The 18,633-nt window shown below is 44.9% G+C and overlaps 1 protein-coding gene across 10 annotated transcripts in view; it reads right to left on the reverse strand.

The window, feature by feature from the left end:
* Nucleotides 1–18,633, reverse strand: part of HMBOX1 (homeobox containing 1) — a 105,382-nt gene that overhangs the window by 29,096 nt on the left and 57,653 nt on the right. For all 10 annotated transcript variants that reach the window (XM_066180132.1, XM_066180133.1, XM_066180131.1 and 7 more), the window contains exons 3-5: nt 17,456–17,935; nt 15,288–15,373; nt 6,845–6,955 (exon numbers count right to left, since the gene is read on the reverse strand). In XM_066180132.1, coding sequence (XP_066036229.1) covers nt 6,845–6,955; nt 15,288–15,373; nt 17,456–17,922 — 664 coding nt within the window. In that variant the 5' untranslated portion in view covers nt 17,923–17,935. The remainder of the gene's footprint in view (nt 1–6,844; nt 6,956–15,287; nt 15,374–17,455; nt 17,936–18,633) is intronic.

Here is an 18,633-nt window from a genome sequence, read left to right on the forward strand (position 1 = left end):
CCCTAGCTGGGATTCATTCAGGTCGTGCTGACACCTCAGCTGTCACAAAATAGGAAATAGCAGTTTCTATTTAATTATACAGCAGTCTCAGGAAGCAAAATGGAAATTTATACCAGAGGTATTTCAATGTGTCCAAAGAGCTGAGAAAGTACCTGAAGCAGCTCCACCAATAGAAAACACACTCTGTGGCCTGGGCAAACATGGGCTCATGAGTGCCAGGGTGCCTGAAAAAGTCACTGAAAGCAGATTAAGATCACAACCTTCCTCTCCTGCTCCCCTTCTTTGGATATATTTCTCTTTTCTCTGAGTCTGAGCTGGAAAGCATCAGGCACGAGACAGGATTTGGCAAGATGCCTTCAGGAATGGCCCCTTTGAAACTTACCCCTGATCCTTTCCACAACAGCCTCTCAGTTAATAAATCAAGATAAATGAATCAAGATACTCTGGGAGATCTATCTTTCCTACATCTCTTGGGTGAGGGATGGGAACCTGGGATAGGACACGAGGACAGAAACCAGGGTATGTTCTGAAGGACAGCTTTGTGCTCAGTGACTTCCCCTGCAGGGAAGAAAGAGCTGTCCTAGTGTGCAAGGAAAAAAAAAAAGAAAAAAAAGGCTGCATGAAAAGATAAATCACCACCTACATCCCATAAGCATCCTGAGTTCCAGTGGAATTCCTGCACTGAGCCAGCCTGGACAGATCTAGGAGCAGCAGAAGCCCTGCTCACAGTGCTGGGCACACTCAAGGGCAGGGCTGTGACAGCAAACCCCTTCGGGTGCTCAGGCTCACTCAGAATGGCTGGGAGTTAATCATCAAAACACACAGTCTCAGTGCAACAACACTGCTCCTCTAATGCACAGAGGAGTGAAAGGGTCAAGGGAACCTAAGAGTTTAACCAATAAAAAAATTCTTACACTTAAAAAGCAAGAAATGAGCTGTTTAGGCATTTGGCCGTGCTCCTTTCCAGAAATGCACACGGAGTCTTTCCCTTCCTGCCAGGGGCTTGCATCTGTGTTAGGTAGTGGAGCCCAAAATAATTTACGAATGTTCCCCAGGAGGAGTCAGCAGGAAGTGAAGCCCACAATCTCTGCCTTGCACACACAAGGCACGGTGCCTCTCCCTAATTCCCAGCTAACGAGCCTACACAGATTACTTGGTTCCATTGAAACATGAAATATTTCCTATAGTGCCAATTTACTGGGAGGCCATTTCAAGGCGAGCTCCTTATCTGGTCTTTCTGCTACTTGCGCAGTTTAGGGGGCTGGGTGGCTAGTAAGTTGCCAGGCTTTAAATACACTTCAAAAACTTTAAAAAAAAAATTAAAATTTTAAAAAGAGACAGGGGAGAACGGGAAAAGAAGCTAGCTTTCCCGGCATTGTGTTAGCAATATACTTTCCCTGCCTGAAGATTTGATTTCACAGGGAGAGTACAGGAGTATCAGTGATGCCTCACATCAAGGCAAAGAGATGCAGAGTCCTTCCATTAAATCTGCCCGAGATTTTTCAGACAAAGGTTGGAAAAAAAAAAAAAATCTGCATCGAAAGCATAAATTTTCTGCTGCTGCTACAGGTACGTTCATGTACTGAATATAATACACTTTTTTGGTTTTAGTAGCCTTCCTAGATCAATTTAGCCGTTTCTCTTTTCTATGGGGTAACATCAATATCAGCAGCAGATAAGAGAGGAATATGCTGAGAATTACAAGCAAGTACCCCCACAAAGCAAGAGAGGAGGATCTGAATGCATAAAGAGGCCCAAAATGGGCTTGGATGAACGTGTAGAAAAAAAGTGACATGGGATGATCCAAGCCTCTTCCAGAGTCTAAAGGGGCTCCAGGAGAGCTGGAGAGGGACTTGGGACAAGGGATGGAGGGACAGGACACAGGGAATGGCTTCCCACTGCCAGAGGGCAGGGTTGGATGGGATACTGGGAAGAAATTCTTCCCTGTGAGGGTGGGGACACCCTGGCACAGGGTGCCCAGAGAAGCTGTGGCTGCCCTGTCCCTGAAGTGTCCAAGGGCAGGTTGGACAAGGCTTGGAGCAGTCTGGGATAATGGAAGGTGTCCCTGCCCATGGCAGGGGGGTGGAATGAGATGACTTTGAACCCAAATTTATCATTTATGATACGCACATTTGATAAGGAACTTATGGAGCTTTTCCTCACCCCCCTCTCTTCCATGAGCTCCCGTTTAGTCTGCTGCTCCAACATTCCATCACAATATTCTCGCTACCCAGCTCCACTTCCTTATAACTTAGCAAGTTACATCCTAGTCACCAGTTGAGATTCTTTTTTTAAACCCCTCAAACAGCTTTTAAGGAGAAGTGAAACTTCTCTCCTGAGCAGACAGAGTGGAGAAAACGCAGTACAAGGTTCTCAGTGCGTGCATCAAACAGCAAGACACCTCTGAGGGGTGCAGAGGTGAACCGCCTGGGAAGAACTCCTTTCACACACAGAAATGAAAGGAGACAGCTCTCACTCCCTGCCAGTGCTCAGCACCTTTTCCTACAGCACTGCGTTTTCTCTGCAAATTTTTTGTGTGACGGGTTTGAGGGAGAGGAGGAAGGAGAGGTGCTCTCCAACTGGAACGCAGCTCTCTCCACGTTCAAAATTCCTCCTGGCATCCCAGACCAGGCCTGCACATCCCATATCCCATCCTGAAGGAAGGGAGCTGCTCTAAGAGCATCACATGCACTCACTGCTCCCCATCCCAGGGCTCAGGCAGGCCCTGCCACAGAACGGTCACAGAAAGCCTCAGGCGTCTCCCAGCTCCAAGAAACCATTTCCTGGGAAGTTTTCATTTGCAGCAAGTACGTACTGTACATTATCCTGGTAAGAACAGATGCCTCACTGTATTTTTAGCCAGGCTGACCCCAGATCACACAGTAAACGCCTCTTGGTCAGAGCGAGCCACGCTGGATTGAAATCAGCAGCAGCACAAGGTTCCCTACAGAGCCCACGGTGGGGAGGAACAGGAGCAGAGCAGGGACTGTTTGCTCTGCAGCTCTGTGGAACAGCACATCACCAACCATCCCTTTTCCCAGTGCAAACCTCGTGGGACAGCCAGCCCCTGATTTTGGGTTGGCTTTTCTTTCACAGCTAAACAAGAATGGCTATGAAAATAACAAGAGAGATGCTACGTTCTGATAATAACTCCCTTTCATTCTCCCTTTTGTTCAAGGAGGAAGAGCCCGTGGTTCTCTCCAAGGTGACCACAGCTGCCTTTCTATTAGAGAAGGGTGTCAGAAATAAACACCCAGCCTAAATGGAAGCAGTCTATATCCATCTGTTACTTTAACGCATCATTTCGAGGTGCCAGCTTCAGTTTGCACGAGGCAGAGGCAAGAGACAAGCTTGAAGTTACTCCATAACAAACTTCCCACGTTGCCCAACACCCAGTGCCAGGGAAACTAATCAGGCTAACAACTACCAATCCTAAAAAAAAAATTAAAATTATAAATATATTTATTTAAAACCTATGGGCTCTGAATAGTGAGAACACTGCAGGACACTACCAGCTTCTGAAGTATATAAAATTTACCTATTGCCAAAATGCTCTCAGTCCTTCACAAAACACAGGACAGACAAGAGGTGCCTGTATGAAAAAAGCTCCATCTAAATGAAAATCATCCCTATTAATTGGAATAAAGACCTTTTAAACATCAGCATTTAGCATTGACTTCTTCCCTCCGACAAAAAAAAACCTGCCTTCCACCCTAACTGGCAACTCCTTCCAGAAAAATTTACAATCAGTAGCACACTGGAATTCACAGCATTGCCATTAACTCTGACATCACTCCTAGCAAGAAAACATTGATTAAGACATTTTTTTGAGCAAGATTATTGCATACAGTGGGACAAGTGGGTGTTTTTCTCCTGTTCCATGAGACTTCAAGTCTCCTTTGCAACATTCCAGTCTGGTGCTGTCTGAACACCCACCACCAAGGACAGGAGAAATGCAGAAACTGCCCATGCAAATCAGCAATCAAACCCAGGCAAATAACAAACAGCACATTCAAGAGCTCAAAGCCAGCTGGAAAAGAATGGAAGGGATGGAATTGCTGAGCCTCTTCCATATAGGACCAGCATCTGAACAGCAGCAACACCCTAAAACTGCCCTAAGGCTCCCCAGGACCAAGTCTTTTGGTTGGCAGATGCAGCACTGCTTGTGGATGACTTCAAGCATCACATGGCACAGTTAAAATAAAAATAAAATCTCTTTTTATATATTTTTAAGTCATAATTTGCTTACATAAGCACAGTAAAAGACAGGTCGTGCTGTGAGGAGCTGAAGGCAAGGCAGGGGTGTCACCCCCAGGGAAAGGTCTCACCTGTATCCAGGAGATGGGGAAGGGAGATAAAAGGTGAATTCCACAAGGTGCACAGAAAAACTGGCAGAGCCAAGGGGAAGTCTGCAAAGAGATCTCCAGTCCTTTCCACACAAACTATTCCCCTTTCACAGTTTAGAAATTTATTACATCTGCCGTCTAGTCCTTCAAAACTCTTCTAAGTTTTACTTTCCACTACTACACAAATTCAGTCAAAAAATGGATTTATAACTCTGAAGATCCAGTTTTTCAAGAAAAGGAGTTACAGAAACTGGGGAACCAGTAGTTCCCCAAAAGCCTCACTTTGCCCTCTGATAACTCAAACCTGCAGGTCCTTCTGCACACAGACCTGACTTTCTCTCAGAGGACTGAGATATCCCTCCCAGCGGCTGGAATTGGAGAAGATGGGATGTATTAGAATAGAAAGCCCAATGCCAACTCTTAGCAAGCGAGCAACTAGAAAAAAACATGGCAGTCATTTCATCCCTCAAGCTTCTTCCACGGAGGACAATCTTTCACACCCTACAGAGAGTGTGGTGATGGCATCACTTTTCTGGGAACATGGCAGGAAGCTCCACTGATTTCCTCATTTTCTGGCTCTAAGGAGGACACCAGATCAGCTGCTCTGTCTACTAACCACAGGATACTCTGAGTAGTACCCAAAACTTCAGTACCAGATTGGTTTTGTAACAGTGATTTAAATCCAGGATTCTCTGGACAAGGTTGGTACCTCCCTTCACGTACTTGCTCATTCCCATGTTAATTATTCTTGGCTACCTGGTCTGACCTGCAGTATAATAGATGGCAATAACTCAAAGCAGTGGATTATCCTACAATGAATAAATAAATACAACCCCACTTTCCTCAGGTAGATTTTCCCGACAGCGACAGGAAAACTGAAGGTTCCTCCCTCTACCTCAGCCTCTAAAAAGAAACCAAGGTCTGACTCTAAAAGGAATTTAAGTGCATCCAAATAGTCCCTTGGCTTAGGCAGAGGAAACAATTTGCCTTTTACACTCCTTGAAAATGCTGTTTAAGATCTCTTATCGGGAAAAAGGTTACACTCCAACAACCGCTCTTCAAGGAGCTTTTCCATGTCTAAAGCAAAGCGGAGTTAACGTTGATTCATTTCGATTTCAGCCGTAACCTTCAGTGTGGAAAGTCTTCCTTCCTTAGACACCTCTCAAGAGCAAAAGGACAAACAAGATGTGAGCTCATGGATATGGGGGAAAAAAGAAGGTAAAGAGGAAGAAGTAAAGATTTTAGAAATCCACACACCAAGTTTCATCTGGAGAGGGTTTTGGTGGTTTTCACACCTCCCAAAAAAATCTGAAGTTTTCTCTATTGCTTTGGGGGCAACACCTTACATCAAAGGGAAAAGTCTAGGAGTTACTTTGTAGGGTAAAACCTGAGCCTTTCCAAGCAGCTGGCTCTGGACAGTTGTACCCAGAAATTCTGCTGATCCTCAGCATCACAGTTTCAGCCAGTGCAAAAATCAAGGCTTCTTGGCACTTGTATTCTTTAGAACAACTTTAAGAAAAAGAAGCATCAACACCTTAAGGCGCTCAAGAGAAAAAAACAGGTTCAGTTGTCCCTCAGAACCCACCCAGCTTAAATCTGAATTATTCTCAGGCCAACTGTCAGCTGGAGCCATTTGATTTTCAGTTTACACATAAAGCAGAAGTTTTGAGGATCTGCTTCCACTGAAGTTTTTCTTAGAATTCTGGATATTGAAGCCAAGATCATATTAGAGAGCCTGAGTTTTAAATTGCTTAAACCAATTACACAGTTAATTTAATCAAGCTGATGTTTAAAGGAAATTAAACATAAATATTTTGATCTTCACAATAAAACTGTTAAAAGGGAAAAATGAGAACTGTGGTCAAACAAAATCTATGGAGAAGAACAATACAAGGAAATTAATTCAACTGTGATTTTGAAGATTGCTGGTTAGTTAAAGATAATGAGGAGCTTTACTTCTCTTTTTGTATTCAAGATCTATTCTGAGATTTGGAGAAGCAGGTGGGATTTGAAAGACACATCTCCAGCTTATCACTGTAACTATCAACATTCCATCCGTGAGCTTGAGATCCAACCCAAAACCTTCTGAAGATCCACTCTGACAAACTGTGTGGGGTTTTTTGCTGCAACTTTATATTATGCAGCCACTATTAATGGTTTCTATTTGTTCCTTCTGAAGAGCCTCAGCTTACTTTTCAGGTTAGCTGACTACAACTTCAGTGGCTGCTTCTGATTCCCAGATTTAGTGAGTGGTGGGAGGGCAGGGCAGTTATTTGTGGCTGAGTAGCTGGACAGACAGCTCTGGATGAGGCAGCTCTGGATGAGGTAGCATCATTTGCCGCAAAGCAAAATACAGATTTGTTACCACCCCCCAAAAAAATTAACCTGGTCAGAAGAAGAACCTCTGGAGTACCCCAGACCAATTATCAGTGCTAATAAACAAAAGGCTTCCATTCTGTAAATTAACAGCAGGAGATGTTTAGGCTGCATTTGTTTACCAGGATTTGTCTTCTCAAGCTGGTACCATCTGTAAAATGCCCTTTTCTTCTGCTCACTCAGGTCTGACCCCTGCTGCAACAGCCAATGGGAGATCCGGCTCTGGCTGATACCTGCGAAAAAACCAGAACAGAACAAAAAAAAAAAAAAAAAAAAGAGAGAGAAAGAGAAAAGTTCTTCTTTACCAAACATTTTTAAGTGGTTTGTCTACTGAGTAAAGGTGGTGTCTTACAAACCCCAGGAATCTGCGATGCTTCAATTCCAGAAAAAGCAGAGCTGAAGCTTCCCTGCTCTGTCCCAAACTGCCCGAATTTCTCCTTGGGGTTTATGTTCAACCTTACTCAAGGAACACCCTGGAATAATCTGCATAATCAGCCCAAAAGCAAAGAGGGTAAAAACTGGGAAGGCAAAGTTATCACAGACTTGAATCGTCCACACCTTCCCTGATTCCTAAACTTCATCTGTGAAATGGGAACAAGTCCCTTCCCCACTATTATATATAAATAATGATTGTTAGGAAAAATCCTTATCATTCAATGCTTGAATAAGAAGGGAGATAAACACAGAAAACAGTTTATGTGATATAGATCACATCAGCCCAGAAATGGAGCAAAACAACTGTCAGCAGCTGTAACAATGGCCAGAAAACAAAGCAGTAAGAGCAACTGTCTGTCAGCAAAGCAGGAGCCAGGCTCGAGGTACCCAGGCATGAGGAGGGACAAAACGCTGCAGTTTTTAAAGCAAGAGTTCTAAGAAAACAGTAAGAAGGGGAAAAAATTTGTGAAAGTTAACACAGTTATTTGTTAAGTGTGACAGGGAATGAAGGATCAATGCAGGAAGGGCAAAAAGTGATCAGCAGTGGAACTAAATAAAACAAGAGGTTTAGAAGTGCATGAAGAGGTCAGCAATAGGTTCATCTGAAAATGCAGAGTTTGCTGAGTAACTGAAGCACTGCTTAAGAACTCCCTGTGCCTTCCACAAGGCCCTTCAGCCATCAGAACAGGTTAACAACATCCAAACTCTCCTGAGAAGTGAAGTTTTAGGAGGTGCTCCAAGTACCAATATACTGCCAACACCACCTGTGCCACCACCTGCTTGGTGATATCACCCGGGCAGGTAGAGGCCGGTTTGCACACAGAACCCAAACTACCTCCCCCCCTCTAGAGAAGCATCAAGGTTTTATAAGCTCTCATAATCATATTTAACTCATGAAAAACAGCCCCCTGTAGTTTTACCACTTCTAATTTGGGGGTTTATTATGCTTTTTTTTGTGTGTTGAAGGTTGTTAACTTCAGAATGTCTCAACTTGATTCTCAGGTATCATATTCAGGTGGGTTTACACCAACCAGATTTTTAAAATCACTGGGTTTGTACTCTTAACTGCTCTTCCTCAAACAGAATTCTGGAGGCTATGAAGTTTTAATTATCCTGGGGGAAAGGGATGGGTGTGTTTTGTTTCGGATACAGCAGCTCACTGCTGTTCAGCAGAGCTGTGCCCACAAAACAGACCCTGATTTTTCCAGAACACACTCCCAGAGACTGCCTGGCCCTCAACTGACAGAGTTCAGCAACAGCTGGGGCAGCCAAGAGCTGCCTACCCCCAGGGACCACAGTGGGATCTAAAACTCAGTTTATACTACTGGGGAAGCGGAATTATTCAACCAAACACAACCCTCAGACCCTGCCAAGTTTACATCAAGTAACTGTGGAAGCACACAAGTTAATACCAAAAGAAGGCAGTGTAAGTTGATCACACACTCTGGCCCAAAACAAGGCTCCAGCCTAGTTGAAATCCTGCCATCTGCAGTGCCTGATCACCAGTGGGAAGTCCAAGTTTTGAAAATTTGCAGCTCTTGACCTATTATGATTTATAAAAGCCATTCCTTGTCCTGGGCTGTGGGACACAAAGGTTTGTGTCTCACTGCTTTTGGCTGCCCTGCTCCCATTAATTAATCACTGGGTAACAGCTCCAGTCATTTACTTGTTTACTACAGTCCACTTACACTTATTGCAGTGAATTAGTGTGTGTTGAGTGTTTGGATAACAACCTAAGATACAAACACAAAGCACTGGCAGATAAAAATTATAAATAGAGGTTAAATGTCAGCCATGAGTGGAAAATCCGAATTCTGCTCAAGAGGCTGCCTGACACTGTCACACGTGGCACAGATGTCACCACTCCAGACAATGTGCTCGAGGGCAAGGCACAGCAGCAGGAGCCAAAAAACTCAGGCTGGGACTTGCCATGTCCACTTTCATGGAATCACAGCAAAATTTGAGCTGGAAAGACCTTTAAAGGTCCAACACCCCCTGCAATGAGCTGGGACATCTTCAACTGGATCATGATGTTCAGAGCCCTGTCCAACCTGACCTTGAATGTTTCCAGGAACGGGGCAGACACCAACTTCCTGACCAACCCGTGCCATCATCATTGTAAAAAGCTTCTTTCCACAAATGATGCGCTGTCCCACTGTCCTGAACTGCCTCGAAGTTCTCCCAAACAGAGCTGGGTCTGTGTTGGGATCCTTTTGTGGCTGTCATTTAGCCACAGTAGCTGAGCCACTGACTTACAGCGAGTCCTCACAGCTCATAAAGCCGCTTCTGCAAAATGTTTTTCAGGCATCAAATTTATCTGTACCTTCAGCAAGGTTTAGTGACTCCAAAACCATATCCCAACAGCTTGACCAACCCAAGGTCACATGCAAAGGCTTTCAGAAGAACTCATCCAGGATTTCCCAGACTCCAGTGCTGTGGGATCCAAACCCATCCTCAACTCCTTTCAATGTAAAAAACAAACCCCCAAAATTGTCATGTCAGAGTTTCTTGCATGTCGAGCGGGTTTCACACAATTGACTCACAGGACAGTGACCACCAGGACCCTCCTGTCACGTTGTCTCTAATCACACTCTGCTTCAGGGAATTGCACTGGCAGGAAAAAAAGAAATCATCCTGCTGCCAGAAGCAATTAATGAAATAACTTCTCTGGAGTAGTGAAAATCCAGCTGTGCTGAGGAAATTCACTCTCCAAGTGAAGCAGGGACCTCAAGGAAGGCTGTGGTGCTCCGAGCTCAGCATCAGCAGGGCCACACACCTGGTTATGGACACCAGCAGTTTTCTCAGAGAAAATACTGAAGGAAAGTGGTATCCACAGAAGATTATTGCAGTTCAGCTGCTGACTGCTTGTGTCACACACACTCCTTCCCACAGCAGGTCACACTTCCCTGTGATAAACAAAACAGTCTGTGCTCACTCCCGTAGCCAGCCCTGCTGTCTCCTACACAACTTATTTGAGGAGAGTTTCCCTTCCAAAGACATAAAATAAATGGCAAAATACATCAAGAGAAGGCCACTGCTATGTGCAGCTCAAATCTGCTCATAACCCTCAACTCTGCTATTCATCAAGTCTTTGGGAGCTGGTTTTCACCTTCACAGATAGATTTGTTCAGCAGCTCTGCTTTGCATTTCTTTAATGTTTCTTTCAGGAGAGGTTTTCAGAAGCACCTGGAATACGTCAGACCTGGAGAAGAAAGTAACTGCCTGTGTTTTTAATTCTTCACTTTGTAAGCAAAGTCCCAGATTCAGAGAACAAGTGCTTGCAAAGGACATCTATCAATTTAAGAGATTAGCAAGCTTGTTTACAGAAAACCTGCAAAGATCAAAATCATAGAAAAACAAATCTCTGTGTTGTCATGAGTATTAAAAAAAAAAAAAAAACAACCCAAAAAAAAACGGGAAGGAAAATGTTTCTCAAAATGCAGTTTCATGCCATTTGAGATGATCAGTAATTCAGGAATTATCTGAATTCTCTTCACAATGGGACTAGTTAAGTTTCCCTGTGTACTGGCATTTGCTCAGCATCCCTGTGTGTGGGTTCCAAACCTGTGGGGATTTTATTTGTTCCAGCAGTGCTCCAAGGCTGCCCTCCACTGCACGAGTGTTTAGCATAATCTAAAGCCAAGTCCTGGAGATCTCCTATCAATTAAAGCAGAGACAGGAGGACAGGGCTGGGTTCTACAAGCGGAATAATTGGGAAGGGTACCAGAACTGCACCCTGGAAAGCTCCATGTGTATTTAAAAACAATCCAATAAATGACTTCTGCATTTTACTGTTGATGGGGTTTGGCTTTTTTTTTTTTAGAACGGTGGCTTGGTTTTTATGTTTTTGAGAACTGAGAAAACTGAATTGAAATCTCTGCTCTGTAACCTCAGGAAAATAAAAGGGTGGTTTTTTTAATTCCTTCACTCCGTATGTATAAAAAACAGGGAAGGCAGTATTTCCAAACCTTGCAGACGCATCATCCATCAAATCACTTCAGCCCATCTGCAGAGGGCTCATCCCTGTGCTCTCCTCCCTCTCTCCTTTACTGTAGAACAGAAAGACATCAGCTCCTGAAAACATTTCCCCACCCTCCATCTAACTTTGGAAGCTCAGACAGTATCCCTGAGAGAAGTTTCATTTTCTCTCTTCATCCTTTGCCTTCCAACCATAACCTGGTGCCCAAGAACAATTCTTGTGGCAATTTAAGCAAATCGCAACACACAACTTCTAATTACATTTGATAAAAAAATTGGCAGCTCACCTGCCCCACGTGGGGCTGAACCCCCAGCCCTGAGCAGGCTGCAGTGATGTTAAAAGGAGCTCCAAACACCAGGATAGGAAATTCCGCAGGAACTATTATTAGCTCCTGTTTATACTGTCATTTTTCTTATCAGTAGGAGATTATTTATACAGAGCCCAACCCAAGTGCTTCTTGTTTATCTTATTACAGACACCATTAAAAAAGTTTCTATAAAAAGCAGCTCCTGTTTTTAGGACCAGCACTAGTAAGTGTTATGCTAAGTTTTTGCTTCTTATCAATCATCCCTTTATTTTCAAGTCACTTTTTAATACCCTGTTACTATTTTCCAGCCTGCCCTGTCCTCTCCATACACCAGGCAGCCCTGTAGAATGTCTTCCAGGTTTAATTCTTCCTGTCAGATTCATTATCTAAATGACTTTTAAAGTTTCTGGTAATTTTATAAGGATTAAGAGAGCCTCAACATTTTTCTACTGCAACAGCGGACTTTAACCTTCAGCTCTGTGTTTCTCTCTCCTGGATCGTCCCTCTCCACCACTTGCCTTGTGCTACAGCAGGAAAAACAAGAGGAAAAGCTGTTTACTGATGCAGAGCTGCTCTGTAGGACTATGGATTCTCAAATCGCTTTGCAATGTTAGAACTAAGATGGGGAAAAAGGAGAAATGTGTTTCTGAATGGAAGTGTAGTTTGAAGAATTAGCAAAATAAGATTAAAAGGAGGTTTCGAGGGGTCACGGTTGGAGTAGAGGTTTCTGCTCCAAGGACAGAACATGGCAAGTTACAGAATGGGGATAAATAAGGTCATAAGGACTGGGGAAACAGAATTGGTCCAGGTTGAAAGGAAAAGCTGCCAGCAGAGGTAGCCAAGCCACTCTCCAGGACAGAACCAGCCATAAATTTTTCATTTTTTTTTCTTGCCTCTTCCCAGGGCAGAAGGGATGAAGACTAAAAGCTAGTTTTTCTATTTTCCTCTTGTACAAGTAACTTTTTACAGAAAATCTTTATCAGTAAGACTAAGGCTGTAAATCCTGATCCCCATTTGGGATCATACACTCTGCAAAGCCTCTGCCTATACAAACTGTTTTTTTACTGAACCAGAAGTGGTTTCCAGACATTCCTTGGGAGTCTCTTCCCCAGCTGAAAGGGATGTGGGAGGCACCTGAAGAATACTCAAAGTCATCATCAGACCCGAGACAGCTCTGGAAGGGAGAGCCCTGGGACGCTCTGCTCCGGATCTCTGTCCCGAGTTATTTCAGTCACTCCTCACCACTCCCTGCTTTTGAGAGGAAGCTGATGTTTCTCCCTGCTAGAGCTGAGCACACTCTTTAATCTGGTCCTTCCAAACATCTCTTTGAGATTTACCATTTGTCTCAGATAAGCCATTACTACATACTTAAGAGTGGCACGTAAGTGCTACACATCTGCTTACACAAGGCTGGGGGTTGATTTAAAATCAGCTCCCACCCAGTACATGGAGGATGACAGAGATGCAAAGATGTCCTGCTTTCCCATGGATTTGGCTTGAAAACAACGTAATAACACAGTGCCTTCAGCTCAGCCCTCATTCTGTCCCACTGACACCCTGCAGTATTTCCCTTGTCCCTCTGTGAGCACACTGTGGATGCCCCTCGTGTTACACAGGAGGGTTGAGTGGGAAGGGTGTGAAATTCAGTCAGCCAAGTCCGAAGTGGATGGTTGGTGTCATTTACCCACAGGAGGAAACAATGAGAGCTCCCAAAGGCTAAATGCCAACTTAATGCCCACTGAAATCCAAGAGAACAGGCTCAGGATGGAAGGAGGGAAAGGATCAGGTGTGAAGAGATTGGTCTTGCCTTTCCTGCAGCTTCTTGCAGGGTATCAAACACACACACACCAAGAAACTCAATTAATTATAATTAGATCCGCTCCTTTCACTGATACAGGATCTGGTGTGGTGATTCTGATCCAATGACCCCACGTGTGGCAGTCTCACTGACAAAAAAAGGTTGGCTTCTTTTGGAAAAACTCCATTTGTGCAGTTTTCCTCTCTTTGCACTGCTTCTCTTGCAGGGGAGGCCAGCCTGGCTTGCTGGGTGCTATACAGAGGTTAATTCAGAGATGGGTTCTTCCAGGACTTTATTCAGGCCAGGAATGAACAAAAGCAGGAGAGTGACCCACTAACTACCAAAATTTTAGAGTTCAGGTACAACTTAAGCAACTCAACTTATACATTAATTTTTGAAGTATCAGTGCTAACATCTGATAAGGCCAGTAACATCCCTTACATTTATGCAAATTGTTAATCTCGTGATTTTCCAGATGAAACTGAGACCAGGGAAGGACAAGTCGTTTTACCCAGGATCACAGAAGAATTGGAGACATGGAAGGAATTCTTGGCTCTGTGGCTCAAGCACCAGTTTGTACTTGCCCACCTCAACTGCTGCCATGTCTGCAAACACACAGCTCCCAAACAGGTGGATTCCTATGACATTTCAATTCCTGGAAATACCGTAAAATAAACTTCCCTCCTACAGCTTTGGCATTCCCAGACATCAGGGAACCTTAAAAATTATCTTTTTCAAGATCTTTATCCAAGCTTGGGTTAAAAAGTTAACAAATCTTAGAGGTGTAACATGGGATTGAGCTTTCTGAATTTTATCATCAAGTCTTCATAACTAAAAGAAGGGCTGGATTAAATCCAGGGAAGGGAACGGAGCTGGGGAAGGGGCTGGAGCACCAGGAGTGGCTGAGGGAGCTGGGAAAGGAGCTCAGCCTGGAGAAAAGGAGGCTCAGGAAGAACCTTGTGGTTCTGCACAACTCCCTGACAGGAGGGGACAGCCAGGTGGGATCAGGACTTCTCCCAGAGAACAGGGACAGAATGAGAGGGAATGACTCTAAGTTGTGCCAGGGCAGGATCAGGTTGGATACTGGGAACGATTCCTGCCTGGAAAGGGCTGTCCATCCCTGACAGAAGCAGCTGCCTAGAGCAGGGGTGGAGTCCCTGTCCCTGGAGGGATTTAAAAGCCACGTGGATGTGGCACTTGGGGACACAGATCAGTGGTGGCCTTGGCCGTGCTGGGAGAGTGGTCAGACTCAATGGTCTTAGAGGGCTTTTCCAACCAAAATGATTCTGAGGCTGCTCCAGGCAAGGCCTGTGTGCCTGGAAGGGAGAAATAATAACCCCCCATCCCATGGAGGAGCACCGGGACTTTGTTTACCCTCGCTGTAAAGCTCTGGGAACACACCGAGGGAAGAAGTGGCACCACTGCAGTGAGTTCATCTGTCTGGATGTGAGAGAAGACACAGGGCACCCAGAAGCACTGCTCCTTCCAGGTAAAACCTGAGCTGGTCTGGTCCTCCCTCAATCTCCCTTCAGATTTTCATTAATTGTGACTCAAAGGACGGATAAAACTTCCAACTCTCATCCTCCAACTCCTGGCTGCAGCGGTACCAGCTCTAGCTGTGTCCCCTGACAATTCATATACTTTTTAATATATAAACACACATTATCTTTCTCTCTCCATACCCAGAGATGCAGATATGCATCTATTTGCCGCACTCAACAACAATTTAAGAATTAAGGAAAACTGTTTTCATTTTAAGATAAGAACTTCAGGCTTTATTATAATGCTGTAAAATAAAATCTGCCAGCACAAGCCACAGGGAAAAAAAAAAAAAAAAAGGAAAAAAAAAAGTGATTCACTGGGGAAGTTCCATGATGTGCAGGACAATGGGTCTTAAATCAAAGGCATACATTATCATGACTAAGCTGACAGATCTGCACTGCAATGCAGAAAGCCAAGTGATATTCCAACATCTGCACCGTGCTCAGACAGGCAGCTCAGACACTGAGATTCCCAAAATGAGGAAAGGACTCCCCGAGCTCTTACCTGTTACCTGTGCAACAACTGCTTGGGAAATCCTCCGGTTGGCGAGGAAGGCTTTGATTTCCTCCTTTATCACACTGCTGTCCCTCCTACCAAAACAAAACAACAACAGGACACACAAAAAGAGGGACGGACCAAAGTGCACCTGCAGGATGCAAAATACCTTTATTTCCTTCATTTAGGGGACAAGGAGTGGGGAAGGCTGGCATTAAAACAGCCCAAGTGCCTCAGTGCTGGACACTTCCTTTACCAAGTGTCACGTTTGATCAAAGTACCATAGCAGCAGAATGGATGACTCATGTCCCATATAATTCATATTAGGTGCAGCACTGCCATATGGAATGTACAAAGTTTCATTACACAGGGATGAATAAATCTCTCATACCAGCATAAAAACCTCACTCATAAAAATGAGGCAGAAAAATAAAAAACAATGGATAGCAGGGGCTGCATGGTTAGTTACCCAAATGAATATGCATACACCAACCTCCTCCAGCATCCCAAGGAAGAGATCCAAAATTTTGCAGCCTCTGTTCTCACACCCCTCCTTCAGCCCCCTACTTAGTCCAGAGCTTGCACTGACTGAACTGAGGTCTTTGTATGATTTTTTTCAAGGTTTGCACAGGTAGTTCAGAAGGGGCTAAAGCTGTGCTAAAAAGCAAATAGGTTGCAGGTTGCACATGTACTGTGACAGGCAGCAAATTTCAATTGCAATAAACACATAGTTTGCCCCTCCTCTTCCTCTCTCCCTTCCTGAGAAGGGCAGGCAATTAAAACCAGCCTTTATTAGGCTTTATGAGACATTTCCCTTCCCCTTCTCCCCTCCTGCCCCAGCTGCATTGAAGGCAGACTCAAGCTTGCAAATGTAAATGCAAAACGAACGCTGTGCTGTGGGTTCATTTTTATTTCTGCACCCAACACTCATCTTCCATATGCCTGCAAACACAAGTAATTTCAGTTTAAATAAGCACTAAAAGCATTACGTGAGACTCACTGCACAGGAACCCAAACCTCAGCCATGGGAACTTGGCACTCTGTGTACTCACCCCCTTCCTGCACAATTCCATCATCCTGCAGCCGACAGCAAAATGAGGTTGATGGGCTTTTCTTACTGCTCATCTCAAATATTCTCCCCCAAAAGCCACATCTTTCCCTGAAATCTCCAAACTATTTCCAACACATTTCCATTCTGGAGCCTATGGACCCCAGTGCTCCCATAGGTACCTCAGGAATGGAGCAGTTTTGGGGGGAAGAAAGAATAAATTCCAACATTATGACCAAAATTGTTTTGAGACACTTGGCCTTTCCTCTTATTTCTTTCTGCTCTCAAAGCCCACTGACTCTGACTTTCATCCTCAGGACTATAATCCTTCCCTTTCATCTTTGCCATAACGCTGAAAAGGAAGCTGCTAAGAGTAAAGGAAGGTCAGCCCTGAAAAAAAACCACCCAAATGGCTCTCGGAGAAAACTTCTTTATTATTTGTATTTTCCTGCACCACTCTGCAAATCCCTGCCACAAACTATAAACAAACAACATGCAACCTCTCCAGATCCCACTGGAAACCACTGACCAATCCAAGCTGGATTCCCTACTCTCCCTCTCTATGGAAGGAATTACAACAGGTGTGAAACAGTGGAGGAGGAGTCATGTGAATTGACATTTGATCAGAATCCTGAATAGAAGTAGGGTGGAAAATGAGTGCTCTGACATCAATCCCAACTTTTGGTACAGCACTGGAAAAACTATTTCAACAGTCAGACTGTGGGACACCCACACAGGGCCAGGGGCTGCCTCCACAAGGCAGGTGAGAGGTCCTGGGATGCTGACCCTTGGAGCACTGGCAGGAACGACTGCTTGAAGCAGCTCCTGCTCTCCTGATCATCATCATCATCAAATCCTCATGGAATGGTGTGGGTTGGAAGAGACATTTCAAGTCATCTAGTCCAAACCTACTGCAATAAGCAGGAGCATCTTCAGCTAGATCAGGTTGTTCAGAGCCGTGTCCCACCTGACCTTGAATGTTTCCTGGGATGGGGCATCCACCACCTCCGTGGACAACCCGTGCCAGCATTTTACCACCCTACAATCCCCACCCGAGCCGTCTTCCAACACACCCATTCCTGCTGAGGCACTCCTCATCTCCAAACTTCTTACAGAGACCTCCACTCACCTCATCAGCTCCTCCACTTTGTCGTCGATGTCCAAGTCCTCCTCGGAAGCCTCGAAGCTGTAGGACCTCTGGGCCAGGCTGTTGGCCAGGGGGTAGCGGGTGGGCGACATCTTCCCGTTGAAGGCGGACAACCTCTCGTTACTCTCCCTCCCGTTCTGATTCGTAGTGCAAGGCTGTGGGGAGGTGTCGTAACTGTTGCTCGGGGACGGGGACATCCCGGAGTGCTGGGTCTGCGTGGAAGCCGTGGCCGTCGAGGAAGAGGCTGGGACGTTGTTGGTGCTGTTGCCGTAGGAGCCGCCTCCGTAGCCGGACCTCCTCCCGAATTTGTCGCTATGCTCTTGGTCGAGACGGTCCAAGGTTTCCAGGGCGTGCAGGATCTCATGCCTGGTCATTCCCGTGCGTCTCAGGCGCTGCAGGAGGTCGATCTGCTCTATGGTGAATCTTGGCTCGTCCGTGTAGTGAGACATGGTTTCCAGCAGGCTGGAAATGAGGTGAAATACAAAACACTTCAGGTCTATCGTTCTAGGTGGCACACGGAAAGTACTTTATAAATTTTGGTGCAAAACTTTGACACACACACACACACACATGACAGCTGCAAGATCCACCACCAAACAACCTCAGCCGGACATCTGCCGTGAATGCCAACCTCACTACACGGCAGAAAGGTTTATTTTCCTTGGAGTGCTCCAACAGCATTTCGGACCTTTCCTGCATTCCCCACACCTGCACCAACCCTGTAGTTTGCACCCTTTTGCTTTTGATAAATCACTGCTACAGAGACTGTGGTTGCTCAGTAATTAAGGCTGCAACTCGATTCCACACAAAATGTTGCCCAGTGTTGAGTACCTCCCCAGACAGGAATCTCAGATTTCTGTGGTGGCCACAGATCTGAGTTTTTCTGGACAAGTTTCAACCAGTTATGATGTGAGTTTTATGAATCTCAACTCTTTCAAATCTTAACTACAAAGAGTTCAAGTGGCCCTAACTTTCGTTGCTACCTTTTAAAAAAAAAAGAAGATAAAAACACACCCAGCGGAAATTCTAGTGGCCTGTAGGACCCAGGTTGATTTGACTGAAGTTGGATTTCTGAAGTTAGGAACTTTTGAACCTGGGATGTTGTCAGAGATTGCCTGCCCTGACAAGGAAAGTGCAGCACATCCAATTACTCCTGAGCT

The sequence above is a fragment of the Chamaea fasciata genome, unplaced genomic scaffold, assembly GCF_029207755.1.
Source record: "Chamaea fasciata isolate MVZ Bird 193981 ecotype frontalis unplaced genomic scaffold, bChaFas1.0.hap1 SCAF_3, whole genome shotgun sequence".
In the NCBI taxonomy this organism is placed as follows: Eukaryota; Metazoa; Chordata; class Aves; order Passeriformes; family Sylviidae; genus Chamaea; species Chamaea fasciata.